Source organism: Henckelia pumila, chromosome 3, assembly GCF_033568475.1.
Source record: "Henckelia pumila isolate YLH828 chromosome 3, ASM3356847v2, whole genome shotgun sequence".
Taxonomy (NCBI): Eukaryota; Viridiplantae; Streptophyta; class Magnoliopsida; order Lamiales; family Gesneriaceae; genus Henckelia; species Henckelia pumila.
In genome coordinates this window covers 43,864,083-43,883,083 of record NC_133122.1, presented here as the reverse complement: position 1 = coordinate 43,883,083, position 19,001 = coordinate 43,864,083, and the positions used below count along the sequence as shown (strand labels likewise).

Sequence of the window (19,001 nt, the reverse complement as noted above, 5' to 3'; positions counted from 1 at the left end):
TTCCTGTTTTATACGATTTTCATATGATTAAAAAAATGTGAATCCAAAGAATGCAGATATAATTTGTTCAGCGACTGCAAATTTATCGTTTTATTTTCCTTAAAATCATTTTAAATTGGGGATAAATGTTCAAAGACGAAAGGTTAATGAGTTTCTATAATGGGATAGACTCAACTACTACCATTGACCCAAACATGTCGTATATGATATATATGATCTTGGGGAAAAAAATTGTGGGCAAATGATCCTATTGGAATTGGATCTAAACAACCAGGATAGCATGAACTCGACCCAAAATAAAGAGTAATGTTACATGTACACGAAGTCTTACACGTTGGATTACACAATGCACTTGAAATTACATGATTATCCTTTTGAAAGATTTTTTCCAAATAAAGTGCAGGGATAATCATGTAATTTCAAGTGCATTGTGTAATCCAACGTGTAACACTCCGTGTACATGTAACATTACCCTAAAATAAATACTTTTTTTTAAATACTCTTGATGCATACTTTAAATTTGCCTTACTTTTTTTTTGGCCATATTATTATTATTATTGTAACATAAGGTCTACAAAGTAGATTACGTACATCAACCACCATGAACTTGCCAGAATATTACAGCAGTGTTTCCTGCTGCATAGCTCGTAAAAATTGCTTAGATTACTACTCGGGGAACGAGTACTCATGGTGTCACCGGAATACCAGGTTGTGACAAGTTTTGTCACACGGGTAGGCACAGTCGATGGCCTTGACATTTGCTCGATCAAAATACCAGTCTCCGACAGCAATCGCAATTGCCTGCATATTGCATCAAGAAGTCGACATTAGAATACTTATTTGCATGATCAACGCAAGTGGATGTGTAAAATGATCCACTCGGTTATTATACGGTGAAACAATTGAAACTATAGGTCTTTTACTTCCAAAGTTATAACTGATTGTAGCAGTGCAACTCGAATTTTGAAATAATATTACAACTTGAACATCATGTTCCAATCCTTCAACAATATAGTGCATATGCTTGAATTCTTTTCTTTGAGGGTCAATCAATTAAGGGTTGATTCACACACTCAAACTGAAGAGAGGATTCGGTACATCAAATAAATTCCGAGAAACAACGGTGTTTACTGCTTACCTTGTTGCCGAGTACTGGAGAATTATCTGCAAACCAAGTGTCTTGCCTCTCGGACTGGCAATGAGCAAAACAAGAATTTATGAAGAGCCCACTTTGTCTATACGCTGAAAAGGCTTTTACAGCATTCAGCATATGATACCTAAAACCTGGTGCACCAACGGAATTCTTAGAAAAAAAAATGGGAACAAAAGGCTTAAACAAATTCATGCAGAACCTCTCCACCTTGCAAAAATTGGATTTGGGATGCGGAACATAGTTCATTGTTCATTTTACAACCATGCCAATTGCCATGCGGATCAGCGGTTGGAGGAGCCAGGCTTTCTTGGAGCTAAATACAAGAGGAATAATAAATTTTGATGAGTTTTTCAAGAAGGGTACAATTAAAAGAATAGTTTATTCCACGAACTAAAGAGAATCGATGTACAGAAACTGTAGCCTACCTGCCATGAATCATAGGCCGCATTAAGAATAAACAGAGGGGTTTTAATGTTGGCGATTAGATTCTGAGGGAAGAAGCACTGCAAGGGACAGCATACGTATAAAGAAGAATATCACAAGTTGGAAAACGAAATTAGAGACTGTCTGTGTAGAAGCACGAGGCTCACAGAAGTTGGATCCCGGTGGATGGTACAACTGCTGGGAATATTTCTACGAAAGCCCTGTTAAAATGGGTAACAAGTTATACCTACGGAACAGCAGTAAAGGAAATCTAGCGCGTTTACCATTCAAATACAAATACTGGTATCATAACATTCAATTTTATAGCAAAACAAAATCATAATAAACCTATATGTGCAATGCCTTCCTATCACACTTTCATCACTTAAATTCCTTATTAAAGTCACAGTTATGCAACTCGAACAAAGTAATGTACCCATCAAAATTTGATGGGTACATTACTTTGTTCTTGAACATTTGATGATCAAATGTTCAAGAACATCAAACTTGACTCCTTTATCTGATCATATATGCATGTAAACTGGAAATAAGGAAAATATTGCTATCAAATATAACAAATGGGTTCAACAACATTAGCACATGGAGACAGAAATGCTGAAAATTAAATTTAATAAAAAATAAGGAAAATTAGTTCAACTGAATAAATACCTGTAATCTAACCACACCGGCGAAGAAATTTCTGAGTGCACGCCCACCAGATACATCAACACTGAAAAAGGAAAGAAAAGAATACATATTGCCATAAAAGAATGGGAAAAAGAAAGCCCTAGGCATAATAGTATATTTGAATAACAGAAAATAAGGAAAAAGTTATGGAATTTACGCATCCATAAATAATCCAGCATCACTCAAACACTTCACTTTAGTATTTCTCGGAAATAAATTCCGAAACTCATCACAGTGCAGTATGGAAGCTAAACCACCCGCTGAACAACCCGAAAGAAGTGCCTGAAATGCTTTATATGAATCAAAAGGGAATATCAAACCAGAATAGAGGAACTCAAAAAAGTGGCAACCGGATAAAAAATTGGTTATTACTTGGTGAGCATTCTGCATTCCTTTGGACATCAGGTCTTCTATTACTGCAAGCCAAATGCGTTGACCTCTGAATTGCAATCCTGCAGCCTACAGAAACATGTTTTATACTACCTGAGAAAACACATATTGAAAGCTTGATGCAGGAGCGAGCGCATGGCTGTAAATTTTCTCGCTGTTAGCAATGATGCAACACTTTATAACTGTACATCAGCTCGATTATTACATTTCAATTGTTGTGTCACATTGACATAGCCACACAGAACGGCATGGGCAGTTGATACCCCTTGCACTTGAATACAAATCACTGAACGAGTTAAAGGGATTAACCATTATAGCCCAAGTTTTCCTGTTTCTTTTGCAACAAAGGAAAATTGAATAAAATTTGGTGGATATGTAGATTTTCTCAGTTTCAATGGAAATAGTAAAAGATTATCAATGTAACTTTCATTCTTTAAGCCATTGTAAACAACCAGTGTACAGCTACTTCGATATGTTGTCGGTATCTTCCTAAACACACCTTATGCTGATAGCTAAAACAAAATTGAGAGGCAAAAGCATTTTTTTTTTCTCGATACAACTGGTGCAAACATAAAAAAGCAAGGCCAGTGGTACGCACCATAGTAAGTCGAACTGTCAAATCATAGATGAATAATTATATGGAAGACAATGTTGAGAACCTTATTTTCAGCATCTCCAGCAAATGATCCCCCATCACAATATCGTATCTTTACTCTATTCCAGTTAAAAAAATCTGCATGTATGAGACTAAGATGACAAAAGTGATGACAAAAGCTGGTATATAGAAATTTCACAGTTTTATTGAATATGAAGTTGTGAACCTGGATTTTCTTCAGCCCTATTGCTAAGTATCCCTGTAAATGGAAGTTGTCTTTCAAAATAGGTTGAAGACCCTCGATGTGTCTTCTTGCGATAAACACACGATCTAATACTGTTGCACCATCCTCCTCCCTGACATGCGACTCAGTTGATAAGATTCATGTACGTGTGCATAATAATAATAATAATAATAATTTAATTATGTATGGTTTTTTGTTGACTGAAAAAGGAACCCGAAGTTCAAATATCACAAAATTAAAGCATGGTTGGTATTTTGGCAGGAGAAACTACAATTTTTATTTTTGCTCTATGTAAGGATCAATCACTAGTTGCTTCACAAGATAATTACATTTTTGAAGGTTTCAGAGAAGTTTGAAAAATGTAAAGCCAGACAGGAAAGAGAAGCAACCTTGTATATTTCAATATTTTTATGTTTGAATTTAATGACTTCACTTATAATAAGTGACTATTTCGCAGGTAAATTCATGGTTATATTAATATGAGCTTCATAGGCATTTTTAATTTCTTATCAAAGCTACAAGAATATAAGAAATTGAAGGGTGTGAATATGATACTAATCATGGACAATGAGAATCTAAATAAACAAGAGCATTGGTTCTAGAGCGTGTTTAACCAAACAATTGACATAATTTTTTTCTGTTAACAAAATATTTACGATTGCCAACTGCGTAAAGCATGATTAGAAGTAAAATAAAAAATATGAAATCAATTTAAGTGTCATCATTCCCAAAGTTGTGATTGTAAAATACACCTCCAACTGGATGAGCCAACTGTTTACTCCTGTCCCAAACCCATGATGCAAGTGATAGCCAGGTAATGTTCCATCCATACATACTGAAAAATTTATTCACCAAGAATGAGGTCAGTCATACAACTATCTTATTGTTAATAACTTTTTGTTTTGCTTTTAAAATAACATACTAACCATTACCGATTAATACAACTTTTTTTTTCAAAAATTATAATTTGCCAACGTACTTAAAACTTTACCAAAAGATATAGTATCTAGTATCCAAACCCAAAGTAATTTAGCTGCCCATTTCATTAATCTTGTTGAACCCTCATCTTAACATTAGGCTTATATATGAATACTTTTATGTTGCTGATTGTCATTTGGGTTAAGCCCATTTAAAAGTGATCTCATGATGTTTAGCTTAGTTATCTTCAATGCATTGGGCTTTTAGTATGAATAGATTTAATACTAAATTCAATTTTTTATGTTGAGATTAAATGGAAATACAAAATATAATTGGAATGGTTATTGTTCTCAAATCATTCATCTTATTATATTTAGTGTCTCAAAAAGAACAGAGAGAGAGTTAAAAAAGTGGAAAATCTTTGACCTGGTAAGCCAAACAGTACGGCGTCAACAAATTAATTACTTTTCTTTATAGATTTGACAAATGATTTTGGACTACAGAATTCAGATGTAACACAGTTGAAGTTCCTACAAATGTGAGAACATAACAAAATCAACTCAATCATGTCACTCCACGAATCATGCATTAGAAAAAAGAAAAATGAAGAACACGCTGAAATCACTCTACTTTTTACTATCCAAAAAGCAACACTATAAAAATCTACCTAAAGAAAATTATCAAATAAAGGAAGAAACATAAATTGAGATCCAATGCATCTACAACACAAATGGAAAACAATGACTGCATCAGTAAAACTCAATTTAAAGCAACCGACACAACACGAGGAAGAACTAAATTGAGAACAAGAAATTAAATTCAATGCCATTTACAATCTTATCATGAACATTAACCCAAAAAGGGGAAAAAAAAATCAACTCCAAACAAGGCAAATGAAACCAGAAACCAATAGACCTATAATACACACACACATCATATTATACAGAGAGAAATATACCAGCGCCTTTAGCAGCAGCTCCATGAACAAGAGTCAGACCCACCATTAGAGCATTTGAAGGGAGAGCTGCAGCAGACATTCCATACACACTCTCCAAAATTGACACAGACTCCAAGAACGAGACATCCGTTCTGTTCTTTCCAAAAAATTCATCAAATTCAAAACTTTTAACAACCCAGTTTCTCAAAACTAACACAGAAAAAAGCACACCCCAAAACTCCAACACCCTTCCCATAACCTCAACTTTCGCTTACAATTTGCAATGAGCCAATAAAACGCCCCACTACCCACAATTTATATCAAAGAAAGAATCTTTCTTCATTAAAATGCATTTATGTTAACGAATCACGGTAAGTATAACAAGTGTCCTGGCGCTAAAATGAGGGACACCTGTGAACAGCACAACGACACCAAAGCGATGAAATGAGGCACAGGTTTTGTGAATCTGGTAACGTAAAGACACACGAAACGGAATTATTGTTTCTTGGGAAAAAGTGGGTAAATTGTTTTCTTTTTGTTTTCTTGGAGATCTGAATAAAGAATTGTTGTTTTCAGGAAGCAGCTGATGGTATATCTGCCGGGAATTTTAAAGATCTTTATAATTGCTTGTGATTATTATTTCATTTTACCCGTGAACTCTGCCTAGTTTTTTTTATTAATATTAGTATTCGATTTTCGTGTTGTTATAGTTTTTTATTTTAAAAGTTCTTTTTGAAATAATTTTAAAATGTTTTATAACGTTTAATTACTTTTTTATGATTAGTTTGATGTTATTATATTAAAATAGAGATGGTATTATAATTATGAAATTTGATCAGATTAATAAGATAATTTTTGAAATTGGCTATTATACCATAAGACCAATTTGTCGGTGGTCGGAGCCTTGATATAGTGTACAGATTTCTTATTTAATCCATTTTGGGTTACAAAATGAAAACTACAATCAATTCATCTTTGAAAAATAAAAATAATAATAAAAAAACTATAATCCATTTAGATTTGAGTTACATGGGGTGTCTTTCCCGATTTGCACTTTCCTTGTGCAAGCGCCTGCGCGAAAGTTTCTCGACTAATCAATTTTACACTTTCAATATAAGCTAACTCATGTCAATTTTATTTTTTTAGATGGTACAATCATCATTTCACGTTTAAACCATCCACTTAATAAGCTCATATGTAACTTGTCGAATTTTCATTCATATAAATGAAAAAACCCAACAGTGTCCAAAGTCCAACACATATTTTAGAAATCTTACTATTTAAATAATTCTAATATTTTGAGTTTTTTTAAAAATGGATTAAGGTACGTTGTAGAGTGGAATATATTGGGCAAAAGCAAAAGGTACTAGGATACATTAGTTGGATCATATTTTATTATCATACTTTTTTAAGGCATCAAGTAATACTGAAATAAACTCTTCATTCTTCTACTCATTTTATTTTTCTCCAGAGTCAATTAATTTGAATTAGGGCAGGTAATTAGGGGGAAAAAATTAATTCGATTCCCTTTTGTTAAAACAAAAAAAAAAAAAAAGAGAAAGAGAAAAGTTCATGTCACCTTTCAATTTGAATTATCACGTAAATATTAAATTCCATGATAATTTCGTTAGATCGTATATATCTCTTGGTAATTGATATATCCAAATATCATCTAAAGATTCGATTAAATGAATAATAAATAGCTACGATTCTACGGATCGAGATCCTAAAAATAACACTTTACTACCGTGAATGAGAAAATTATAAATCATAAGATAATAATTGAGAAACGTGATCGTTAATAATCAAATCCTCGAGTTCTCATACTAAAATATATAAAAACATGAGGATTTTTTCTTTTAAAAAAATGAACCATTGTTTATTTTGTCGGTGAAATTAATAATAATAATAATAATAATAATAATAATAATAATAATAAAAACAACAACAAAAATGTAAAAACTACTTAACACGAGGGATAATCGGGCTGAATGGTGATCTCCAGATTTTAAAAAGAACATACATAATAATGTCCACGTAAAATTGGTCCAGGCCCAGGGTATTAACTGAAAAAATATATCCAATCAATATCCACAATATATCCAATCAATTTTCATCCAGCCCAATATCCACTTGGGATTTCTATTTTTTTCGTGACGCCCCGTATTTATTTTGGTTCGGAACCAAAATTTATTGAAATAGAGAATCTTCTACGCGTGATGTGTGAATTTCGCTAGAAATTAAATTTTTTTTTTAAGAAGAAATGACATGACATAATTATTAATTTCAAACGAGTCACTAAATTAACGAGTATTCATAGTAGAGCGGATTGGCTCGATGAACCTGATCAATTTTGACGATTTAATGAGATCATTTCACATATTAGTTTTTTTTTGAAACAAATCGAAAATCCGACTCGACCCATAACAAATATTGTTTTTTACTATAAATATAGACCGAATGATCCGTCTTATATGAGATCATACAAAGATATATATATATATATATATATATATATATATATATATATATATATATATATATATTATATTTTTATATATATATATATATATTATAGTTTTGCTATGCTGCCCACCTCCCGTACCCACCTCCATGCCCACCTATGAGGTGACAATCATCCCATGGATGAGATGAATCATATACAAATGGTTCATCTAATGGATGAGTGTCATCTCATAGGTGGGCACGAAGGTGGGCAGCATATCAAAACTTTATTTATATATATATATATATATTATATATATATATATATAGTTTCTTTCAAGTGCCCACCTATCATGCTCACTATCATGCCCATCAATGATGTGGCACTATTCTATTGGATGTGATAAAGATGTGTTCCAATAGAATAGTACTGCCACATCATTGATGGGCATGGTAATGAACATGATAAGTGGGCACTTGAAAGAAACTTATATATATATATTGCTAGTACTCAAATTAAATATTGGATTTATTACTGTCACAATTGAAAGTAGAATAAAATAAAAGTTGATAGTTTGACGGAGTCAAACAGTTAAGTTAGAAATTTGTCAACGATAATATCTGTTTACAAAAAAAAAAACGGACTTGTCTTCTTCTCGTGTAATATTACTAGAATATATTAGTAAAAAATATATATTAGTAGAATATATACAAATTGAACCAATACATGGAGTAATATAACATTAATGAACCAAAAATTCATACTCCATAATGATGTAAGGAAGAAAATCAAATTAATCCAAAAAATATATATTAATTATATTATTTCTTTGAAATAAAATCCAAAATTCATGTTAATCATAGTATTTCTTGATGATACTTCTAGAAAGTATTTGGAAAATTTTTAACATATATATTTTCCAATCAGACCAGCTGCTTCGAGGACTCTTCGGACGGGAGTAATCGAAACGCGTCCAATATTATTAAAAACTTATTAATAATAAAAATAGTCAAGTTTGCAATACCATACATAAATCCCCTTCTCTAAAGGCAAGTCCCGTGCATGCTTCAAAGTCTTCTTCTTGGTTGAATTTGTGCCATCTAGAAAAATGAGCACATATGAACGATATAATCCTATATTCCTATTTCAAATAAAAACATGGAAACTCACATTTATTTTTTGGGTATAGTTTTTGTTTGTGCAATTTAGATCGAATATGTTGTCAATTTCAATGTTGATTTTGTACTACTTGTTTATCCGGCAATTATTTAGTCTTCTTTCGACGTGATACTAGCCAAAAAATTAAGTAATGTATGACTACAACTAAAATTTAACAACACAGAGGACTGGAGTCGTAAATACGCAAACATATAAAACTAAAAATAAAATATGCATTTTTCCCTAAAAATGTTCTAAACTAGTGTTTTTTTTTAATGTAAAAAATAATAATAAAAATGGAATCTTCTAATCTCATACATTTCTAACAAGTTCGGAGACCACGGGGGTCTTAGATTGAACCGGGCCACATAAATAAATATTTGTCCCAAGTCATCATATAGACGATAAACATATGTTTATTTAATAATATAATAATATTAAAGAGGTTCGACTTCTACAACGATATATAAATAACCCAGCTCCTAGCTCATTTAATCCTCATCCCAAAACACGACTCTTTCTGTTCATTTAAGCTTCGTGTTTCGAAATTATATAATGGCGGTTGCGACTCATGTGTGCAAGATGCTAGCAATCATCTGTTTGATGATGCTAACCCACAGGGTTTATGCAGATCCAGACTTGCTTCAAGATATTTGTGTTGCTGATCTCACTTCTGGTTAGTAACTACTGCATGTATCCATCCATAATATATGTGTATATTGATCGAATCATTTACTTGTGTCGCTCGACTAGCTAGTACAATAACGTAAATCTTTTTCAGTAAGAAATTGGCATGAATTCACTCTCACGTCATGTCGAAGCAAAAATCACTCATCATCGTTGTTATAAAAATGAAAAATAAATTGACTTACGACATCATTTGATATAATATTCATTTTTTTAATCCAATTATTGGCTATCTTATTCAAGTATATTGATTTATTATTTTTATATTATACATACTTCATCGTCCTATCAATGAAATACTGAGCCGCATCTTAGAGTTTTTTATCGCTTCGATTTTCTAATATCCATTTTTTTTTAACTTAATGTGAAGTTGAATTCTATATTTCTATGTATAGTTGCCACCTAAATTTGTTTGTCCACCCTATCTATCTATAATTGAATACTTTTCTCGTAGGGCTTTGAATATACTTTCACCTAATAATTGTGGCATCATTTACATCTTCAAGCTTCACATTTATGCGAGAGTTAATTATATTTTTTTTATGCATTTTGACAGCTATAAAAGTCAACGGGTTCACGTGCAAGTCAAACGTGACGGCGGACGATTTCTTCTCCGCCGCGCTGGCAAATCCCGGCGTCACCAACTCCTTCGGCTCACTGGTAACCGGCGCCAACGTGGAGAGAATCCCAGGCCTGAACACCCTCGGCGTGTCTCTCTCCCGCATCGACTACGCCCCCGGCGGCCTCAACCCGCCGCACACTCACCCACGAGCCACCGAGATAGTTTTCGTTCTCTACGGCCAGCTCGAAGTCGGCTTCATCACCACCGCCAACGTCCTCTACACCAAGATCATCAAGAACGGCGAGATCTTCGTCTTCCCTAAAGGTCTCGTCCACTTCCAGAGGAACAACGGCGTCGGCCCGGCGGCGGTAATCGCCGCCTTCAACAGCCAGCTGCCGGGGACTCAGTCCATCGCCACCACGTTGTTCGGGGCTTCGCCGCCTGTGCCTGATATTGTTTTGGCGACTGCCTTTCAGATTGACACCAACGAAGTTCAGACGATCAAGTCCAAGTTCGCACCCAAGCCCCGTAATTAATATCATCATAAGGAGATTTGAACTTTAATTCGTTTTGGGTTAAATAATGTAATTTGTTTTTATTTGTATACATTATAATAAAACACAGTTTTATTTATTAAAAGTTCTATTTGTTGCCCTGTACTTTCAAATAATAATAGTAAATTAATAGCCTAGTAGTTTATTCGCAAAAAACCTCAGTGAAACTATCTTATCCGACTTCATCTATAAACAATAGTACTTAGGTCAATTTGTCTCATCATGTTATACTATTGCCAATGTTGGCACTGGGACCGTGTTGCCTTTTCTTGTTTCGACAGCATGGTTTACCCAAACCGCCGCGAAAGTCGTCGCGGTTACTACTGTTCCAATTTTATTGAAACTACACAATGTTGGAAATTGGACATAAAAAACTAAGCTGTCCCCGTGCTATAACCCCTCAAATCATCGAAAGACCACCTATACTACCTTATAACATAATCGAAACTGTACATAGCACAAGCGCAACAAGCAGCATGTTACAAAATGATCAAAACGGACACAACGAAGCCACATCACATCTATTCCTCCGAAAAAAAAGACAGCTAATACAAGAAACCTGCGTATTTACAGCACAGAACAACATGCTTCTGCTGGCAAAGAAAGAAACCAAATAGAAAACGCTGTATAGCTAGAAACTTCTTCTCTGGACTTAACAAGGAACCAAAGAAACGGTCATGTTCGGTGGTTAGAGATAGCGAGTTCAACGGATATAATAAAAGTGGATCGTTCCGCCTCCCTTAAATACTGAACCTCACCATTCATAAGCTTCACCAGTTTACGGCAGATAAAAAGGCTAATTCCTTCTTCAGATGCTTCTTGTTCATTACCAAACATTTGGTTCAACAACCCTTGAGGCACTCCTCCGCCACTATGTGTTATCCTGCATTAAATCATAATACATAACATAAGAAACTAGAAAAAGCTAGAAACTTATAACTTATGGTCCAATAGCCCAAGTTCCGTCAATTTCAAGCGAAAACTATAGTGCGCAATATTTTACAGAAATAGAAAACACAAGTTTTTTTTAAAAAAAAATTCATTGGATCATGTATAGGATTGACATACCATTACTCGTGCTTAAAAATGAATAATTCAGGAGAAAACATGAAACCATCGAATCAGAAGGACCTAGTGTGGAAGGAAAAGGATTTGCTGTAGTTTTGCCATATTTAATCCTTCTGGAGAAGGAGTGAAGTTGTCAAGTAATATCAGTAAGCGCCATTTTCTTTGCAAATATATTTCTAAAAATTTTAAGCCCCGAGTTAAAAAGATTCAAGTGTTAATGTATCACAAAAATATAAAAAGAACAAACAATTTTTTTTCCAAATAATTCGTAGGTTTCTTCTAGGTATGTTCAGTGAAGATTTTCTTATCTGTTATCTTTTTCAAGAAAACAAAGTAAAGCATTTACTCATTCGAATAAAAAACTAAACAGGGTATTCATCATTCCTTGGCACCGACCTTTTGGAGAAAAGGAAGACCCATAAAAACTGAAACACAAGTACATTAGCAAGCATTTTAATACAGTTAGGCAAGCAAAAAGTTCACAAACGCAAAACTTACCAGCTTTTATAAAGAAAATTGAAATTTAGAAAAGGCTATTTTTTAATCAGAAATTGAACATAAGCTTGCCACTGGTGCCTTAGCAGGTCAGCAAAAGAATGATGCTTCATTAATAGTATCACCAAAAAAATGGAAATAATTGTGATCGTACCTGAATTCTACATGGCCAAGCTGAACAGATTCCCCTATAGAATCTTTTTTCAAAGAAGCTGCAACACCAAGCTGGCCTCCACTCGGAATGAAAGTAACTGATACAAGCAAGAAAGCCGCTAGGACTTGCTGAAGCCTCACACTGTCTCCATATAGGGTTTCATTTGAGAGATTTGGAGCTAAATTATCAACTATTTTCACACCCTTTCCATTGCTCTTCATCATGACTTGACTAATGGAAGCTATCAACACCTCATGCAGCTTAAACTCTACCATCTCCAGATCCATGTACCTGGCCAGATAGTAAAGTTCAGCGAAAAAATATCCATTTTATCAGCGTTAAAGATTGAGGAAAAAAAAAAGGGGGCGGGGGTGGTTGGGGGTGGGGGTGGGGGCGCCAGTTTTACTTTACCCTTCAATTATATGATCAAGATCCGTGTCATCGAGAATTTTATTTAGCTGCCGTTGGCAATGAACACTAGTGCGAAGAAGGCTTTTCTGCTCATCATCCAGGACAGTTCCTTCCATCATCTTTCGTGAAAAGATAATCCCAGATAGAGGACTCTTAATCTCCCTTCTAATATATGCCAAGAGCCTCAATCTTTTCACTGATGTTTGTTCTGTTAACCGTTGAATGTGAAGTGCTTGTTGGAGTTCTGGACTTGCCAGCTGCAGGAAGCAGAAGACGCCAGTTATTTCGCCATCTCCATCCAACTTTTTGATCGCACAAAGGAGGCATTCCACATACTTCCCACTCCTCGAGAAAAAACCAAACGGTACCTTTTCAGATTCTTGACTAACTGCAGCATTGTTGAGTACAATACCAAGGTTCACATAAGCCTCTTGATTCTTGAATCGGCAACAAGCTATGTGGGTTCCAAAGACCTCACCCAGAAGCATTTTATTTATCACAGCATCTCTAGGCCATCCAGTTAATTTAGTCATAGCAGTATTCCACTCGGAACACCAGCCAAATTCATCGGAGCCAAATATAGGTGGGATAAGTGGATTAGGATTTTGTACTATAGCTCTGTAATCTCCTTCAATTCTAGTGAATTTGTCCATCATACTTTTCTGTGCGGTTACATCCTGAGCAATAAAACATACTCCCACAACATTTTCTCGTACGTCTCTGCTTGCACAAGCGTTTACAATTAAGCTGACGGGACCAGACTCTCTTCTTGACCCGTGTGTTTTGATCTCAAATTGAACATTTCGTTCTTCATTCCCTGCGAGAATAAATATAGAGTTAGATTTTGTTGACACATTATCTTACACGCATGCATATAGTTACTTCAAATCTAAGAGATGTGTTTGTCATTGTTTTCGAGTCCACACCTTGAAGTGCCAATTCCAACATCTTATTCACTGCATCAGCTGACGAATCTTCTACCAGTGCAAGAAAATGCCTGCCTATTGCTTCGTCAACAGGAAGACCAGTTATATCAGAAATTTTTGTATTCCATCCATTAACCCGCCCATCCACGTCAACTGCCAAGATAGGCACAGATGCAGTTTCAATCAGCCGGACCATCTCAGATGTCACTGCTTCAAGCTCCTGCATTCCATCAATTCGCATGTCATTAAGTCTCGTATGAATCGCCATTGTGTCCAAATCTGTAGCCTTGGTATCCTTGAAGGCATTTCGTAGAATGAGCTGCAAAGAGTGGATGGCATCCATCTCGTAGTCCTTCCAAGGTAAACTCCGTTCCTTGACAACCTCTAAGAATGCACTAAAAGATGACCTTGGATGCAACTTCTTGCCGTCATCCTCAGCATACGGTTCATTCCTGGCTCCACCCCAACGAATTTCTGCAGCAGTGTGCGATCTGAACCAGAAAAGCCAGTCCTTATCAGTTATCTTGACAGCCGCCATTCCACAGATAGTGTCACCGAGAGCAAGCGCTCCAGGAAAATTGGCGTCATATAAGCTATCTGTACTCAAACCTGTGGAATCTCGATGATACTCATCTAGCCAAGAAACTATGTCGCGAATCTGAGAGTCATTTGGGGTCGATCCTAAGCTATAATTTTGATTCTTATATAGTAGAGCAGCACCATCGCATTTCACGAGATCCATTATGTTCGGGCTTTGTGAGACGATGCCTAAAGGAGCATCTCGCAACAGCATATCACACAAGAGGGTCTGAGTTCGCAGAATATTCTTCTCGAGCATCTGATTTTCCAATTCTAACTCTTTGTTGACATGAATGGAAAACACCTGGGCAAGAAATTCGCATGCATAACGGAGAGGGAAAGGGATGAATCTTGGGGTTGAGTGATGGCAAACCACGAGTCCCCAAAGCCTTTTTTCCTTTTGTGGCTGTGAGGAATTGGAGCCTTCTTCAACTTCCTCATTAACAACAACCGACATTACCAATGATGCAATTGAATTCATGTTTTCCATGTATTGTGAATGGCAACCGTGAGGAGCTCTGAGTGTCGAGCCACATAATGTAAGATTGAAAGGAAGCTTCTCGTCTTGAAGAACCTTAACAGGATTTGCTCTACAGTCGCAGATCATCCTGACCTTGTTCTTCATGAATAAAAACCGAGCAGCTTGAGGGATATCTGTGGCCGGATAATGCAAGCCCAAATAAGCCTCAAGCCCAGGCTTTACGACCTCGGTGTACACCTCCCCATGATGATCATCATGAAACTTGTACATCATTACCCGGTCATAACCCGTGAGTTCAAAAACTTCTTGCACCATTGTATCACAGAGCCTTTCCATGTTCCCACTAGGTAATGACTGCAATCTCGTAATGGCTTTGGCAGCAAGCTTATAAGATTGTAAGGCACCAGCAGCAGTCATCGGGACCTCGTGACTATTCACAGGCTCAAAGTCGATAATAAAACTACCTGTAACTCTGTGGATGATAGCATAAAATGGTTTTCCAGAAGTTTTGCAGTGAACCAAGATGGGGTTTAATAGAGAAACCTCACCAAATCCTAATGCTTTATGTAAAGCAGTAGCACTAGGAGCAGTGAAAATGGTTTTGATATCAGTTCCGATGCCGAGTACCGGGTGCTCTCCGACGCTTGGAACAGCGTGACTCGCCATTGTAAGCATTTCGGGAGCATTTTCACTGTAGGCAATCACAAGGAATGACCTGTCATCAAGCGCCAACAAACACCCAAATGGCTGAATCAGCTTTCCTTTCTGAATTTGATGGAGGTAAGCCGTGGTAATTTTGTCAGGCCTAGGCCCCCGATCTACTCGGACAGCACTTGTCGTACGCACTGAGCTCGAATAGTCGAATGAACTACCTGATTCCTCAAAGTCCGTGTGGAGTTTTGCATCTATTGAGGTTTGAGCAATCATCCTAGTGCTATGTCTCGATTTTGAACTTGTAGAAGATTGACCAGGATGTGAAGACGCCATTGCTACCAATAGCATAACAAAAAGGAGAACGAAATGGTAAGAACAAATAAATAGAATCAAAATTATGAAGAACGAACCAACTGCTCCAATTTTATGCACAACAAAGGTAAATCAGCAATAGAATTATCTATTGTGTTTCAGCCTTTCGCGTTACATTCCAATAGACTTTTGAACTTCCTCAACTTATATACAACCTACAGTCTATGGCATCAGCAAACATATTTTGAAAAAGCCACATCACATCAATATCCAAATATCATTAAAACATTCTAGCAGTCAACCACAAAATGGGAACTTAGACAATGACCAAGACACAAGTTAGCCACATCAAATTTATTGCTACATTCAATTGACAACCAAGTGGCTTAGATGGTGCTTCTTACGGTCTTTTGAGTGGACTTCAGCTATTTCTGTACACCATCTGGCTTAACTTACACATAGATCTACTTTCTTTCATGCCAAAACATCATTCACAACAGAGATTCATACCCCAAAACTTATAAATTTCAACATCTCACTCACGTTCTTTAATCTAAAAAGGATCACATCACACAAATTCTCAAACACCTCATGGACGTTCAGAAAGTAAACATCTCAAAACAACAAAGATCACATCATCTTCAAATAAATTCTTACCAAGCACAATCATTCAAAAACCACTTTCAAAACATAACTTCCTAATCCCCTCTAGTCAAGAACCCACTTTCCAACAACTAACATTCAATATGAATTTTCGAAGCAAAAGATATCATGGGAAAAACATAGTCAGCAAACTAAGTCCTATATCTGTTATACAAGAAAGTCAAAACATCATCTTCTGCATCAAAAAATCATCCCGCCATTCTCACCCAAATGAAGAATAAATCATGAACAGAGCAGTAAGACATACCGCAAATAGAACTGGTAAATGTCCTGAATTAAACACCTTTAGAGCAAACTTGCAGATGCCCAGTAACAAAGCTCGAAAAAGAAAAAAAAAAAGAAAAAAAAAAAAGGAAACCTTGAAATCGTGGGACACGAAACAAACTGAAGCGCAACAAATTAGAAGTCCCAGTCCAGTCAACCGAATCTTAATCCCGCCGAACGAAGGACCTCACACCCCTGCTCGAGGAACCCACTTCCCCACCCACCCATTTCTATTTAAACAAACATTTTTTCGTCACGAAAATCCCATACACACTTCCCAATGGTGAAACAGTGCAGGTATGACTAGGTGCACTTCCCCGAAGTAGAAGGTAGTTAAAAGGGTCGAGTTCAACGTACATCTTTTCGATATACATACATGTATTTTCCATTAAAGAATTCATCAAATTGTGACACAGAAACTTTAATAGTTGGGGTATTCACTGTTCATTCCAAAAATAGTTTAGAGGTGCGAAATTTAAGGATACTTCATACTTTAACATATATATTATGATGAAATATTTAAAGGGGTAATAGAATAAATGAATATGCGTAGCACGGAACTGTTTCATTCATCGATGCGAGTGGAAAGGTCAAGGGGAGAAAAATATACGAAAGATTGCAAGTGGACATTATGGTTCTTAGATAGTGAGCCAAGGATAGATAGGCACCACTATGGATCGAGCTCGACTCCAACCCAACTCGTTCAAAACCGATATGATTTGACCAAGTTACTTGTAGCGTAAGAAGAGGATTGTCCAAGCCATGTATGCAACTCTCAATGACTATATCCAATCGACATGAGATACTAACACACCCTTCATTCTCAAGAAAAACAACGAATGAACATCTATACAACACATAACTAACACAACATTGACATTCACAACGAAACTAACTCAAAATAATTGTCTAAATCAATATATGTAATTCTCATTAAATTTATCCAACCGATGTAGTCTTCAAATTAAATTTTTAAAATATAGATGTTGTTGAAAATATATATAAATATATATTATTATTTATTGTTGAATGTTGAAGGTTGAAAGTTGAAAATTGAGTTGTAAAATATTGAAAATTAGTATGTGATGATGTAATTAATGATGTATTAATTTTTGACTAATCTCCAATTGAGATCTATAAATAGGTCTCTCCATTTGTGTAGAAAAACACAATTGTGAAGAGAGAAAAATTTTATAAAGTGTAGAATTTGATAAATTTTGAGTTTTTGAGTTTTTACTTTTTACCGTAAATTTTTACTTTTTCACAACACGTTATCAGCACGATCGCTCGAAGGTTCTCTATATTTTCCGACGCTCCAAAATACAAGAAGAAGTCAAAAATATTCAACAAGTAAGAATTTTTATTTTACTGTTATATATTTTTATTGTGTATATATTAATATATAATATCATGTTATGAAAAAATAAGTTTTTTTCAAAACTTGTTATAAATCCTGGGAGGATGTTAAGACGACATCCCACACTCCCGGTAAGGGATACGACAAGTATAAAAGCCTCTAAGGTTTTTAAACAATAACGTGATATATATTTATTATGTATATATATTAACTATATTAATATATAATTTCATGTTATTATATAAAAGGTTGTCTATGACACTGACCTTATAATAACGTGATATGATATATATTATTGTGTATTTATATACTAACCATATTTGTATAATCTCATGTTATTATATAAAAGGTTGTCTACGACACCGATCTTATAATAATGTGATATGATATACTATACCTGACTTTATACTAACTATATTGGTATAATTTCACAACATTATATAAAAGGCTGTCTACGACACTGACCTTATAATAATGTGATATGATATACATAATTATTTAATTATGATTATCATTATATGCATTACATGATTATCACGAATTTTTATTCAACACATACTCAATTTTTTCTTTACCCCCAACGGTCACAAACGGTAACAAAACGGCTAGTTTTTGCCCTATAAATATGTTCACTCAAACTCATTTTCAATCACACCAAATTCATTCTTTCTCTCAAAATATTTTATCCTCGGTTTTTTCGAAGATGGAGATGATGACATTTATAAGGATATTTTTCATAACGACTATGATCATCATGCTCACGAGTCTTTTACTCACCAGCGATTTTCCAACACATATTTTTTTTCTATTTGTATACGCACTTGTAATTTACGTTCTTCCATTATTTTGTATTGTCATATTTATGGAAATTAACTAATAAAAT

At 35.1% G+C, this 19,001-nt stretch overlaps 3 protein-coding genes across 7 annotated transcripts; 1 reads left to right on the top strand and 2 right to left on the bottom strand.

Annotated features, from left to right (window-relative positions):
- Positions 1-534: 534 nt before the first annotated feature.
- On the bottom strand, positions 535-5,937 carry LOC140886288 (pectin acetylesterase 10-like). 3 transcript variants are annotated; one of them, XM_073292815.1, is made up of 13 exons: positions 5,759-5,937; positions 5,369-5,499; positions 4,245-4,327; positions 3,475-3,604; positions 3,313-3,386; positions 2,636-2,722; positions 2,421-2,545; positions 2,246-2,306; positions 1,744-1,797; positions 1,579-1,656; positions 1,361-1,466; positions 1,139-1,284; positions 535-801 (listed from the first exon to the last, which is right to left on the bottom strand). In XM_073292815.1, the coding sequence occupies exons 2-13, from the start codon at positions 5,445-5,447 to the stop codon at positions 694-696; spliced, it is 1,131 nt and encodes a 376-aa protein (XP_073148916.1). In that variant the 5' UTR covers positions 5,448-5,499; positions 5,759-5,937; the 3' UTR covers positions 535-693. The 3 variants fall into 3 exon arrangements, with proteins under 3 accessions (XP_073148916.1, XP_073148915.1, XP_073148917.1); XM_073292814.1 differs by having other exon boundaries at positions 5,369-5,937; XM_073292816.1 differs by lacking the exons at positions 4,245-4,327; positions 5,759-5,937 and having other exon boundaries at positions 5,369-5,540.
- Positions 5,938-9,444: 3,507 nt separating this feature from the next.
- Positions 9,445-10,851, top strand: LOC140886397 (germin-like protein 5-1). The gene is made up of 2 exons (XM_073292957.1): positions 9,445-9,627; positions 10,195-10,851. Exons 1-2 carry the CDS (start codon positions 9,507-9,509, stop codon positions 10,734-10,736), a joined length of 663 nt encoding a protein of 220 aa, XP_073149058.1. The 5' UTR covers positions 9,445-9,506; the 3' UTR covers positions 10,737-10,851.
- Positions 10,852-11,252: 401 nt separating this feature from the next.
- LOC140886396 (phytochrome A-like) lies at positions 11,253-17,176 on the bottom strand. 3 transcript variants are annotated; one of them, XM_073292954.1, is made up of 5 exons: positions 16,745-17,174; positions 13,809-15,857; positions 12,883-13,699; positions 12,472-12,762; positions 11,253-11,637 (listed from the first exon to the last, which is right to left on the bottom strand). In XM_073292954.1, exons 2-5 carry the CDS (start codon positions 15,853-15,855, stop codon positions 11,430-11,432), a joined length of 3,363 nt encoding a protein of 1,120 aa, XP_073149055.1. In that variant the 5' UTR covers positions 15,856-15,857; positions 16,745-17,174; the 3' UTR covers positions 11,253-11,429. The 3 variants fall into 3 exon arrangements, with proteins under 3 accessions (XP_073149055.1, XP_073149056.1, XP_073149057.1); XM_073292955.1 differs by having other exon boundaries at positions 16,856-17,174; XM_073292956.1 differs by lacking the exon at positions 11,253-11,637 and adding an exon at positions 11,745-11,833 and having other exon boundaries at positions 12,443-12,762; positions 16,745-17,176.
- Between the last annotated feature and the right edge of the window lie 1,825 nt (positions 17,177-19,001).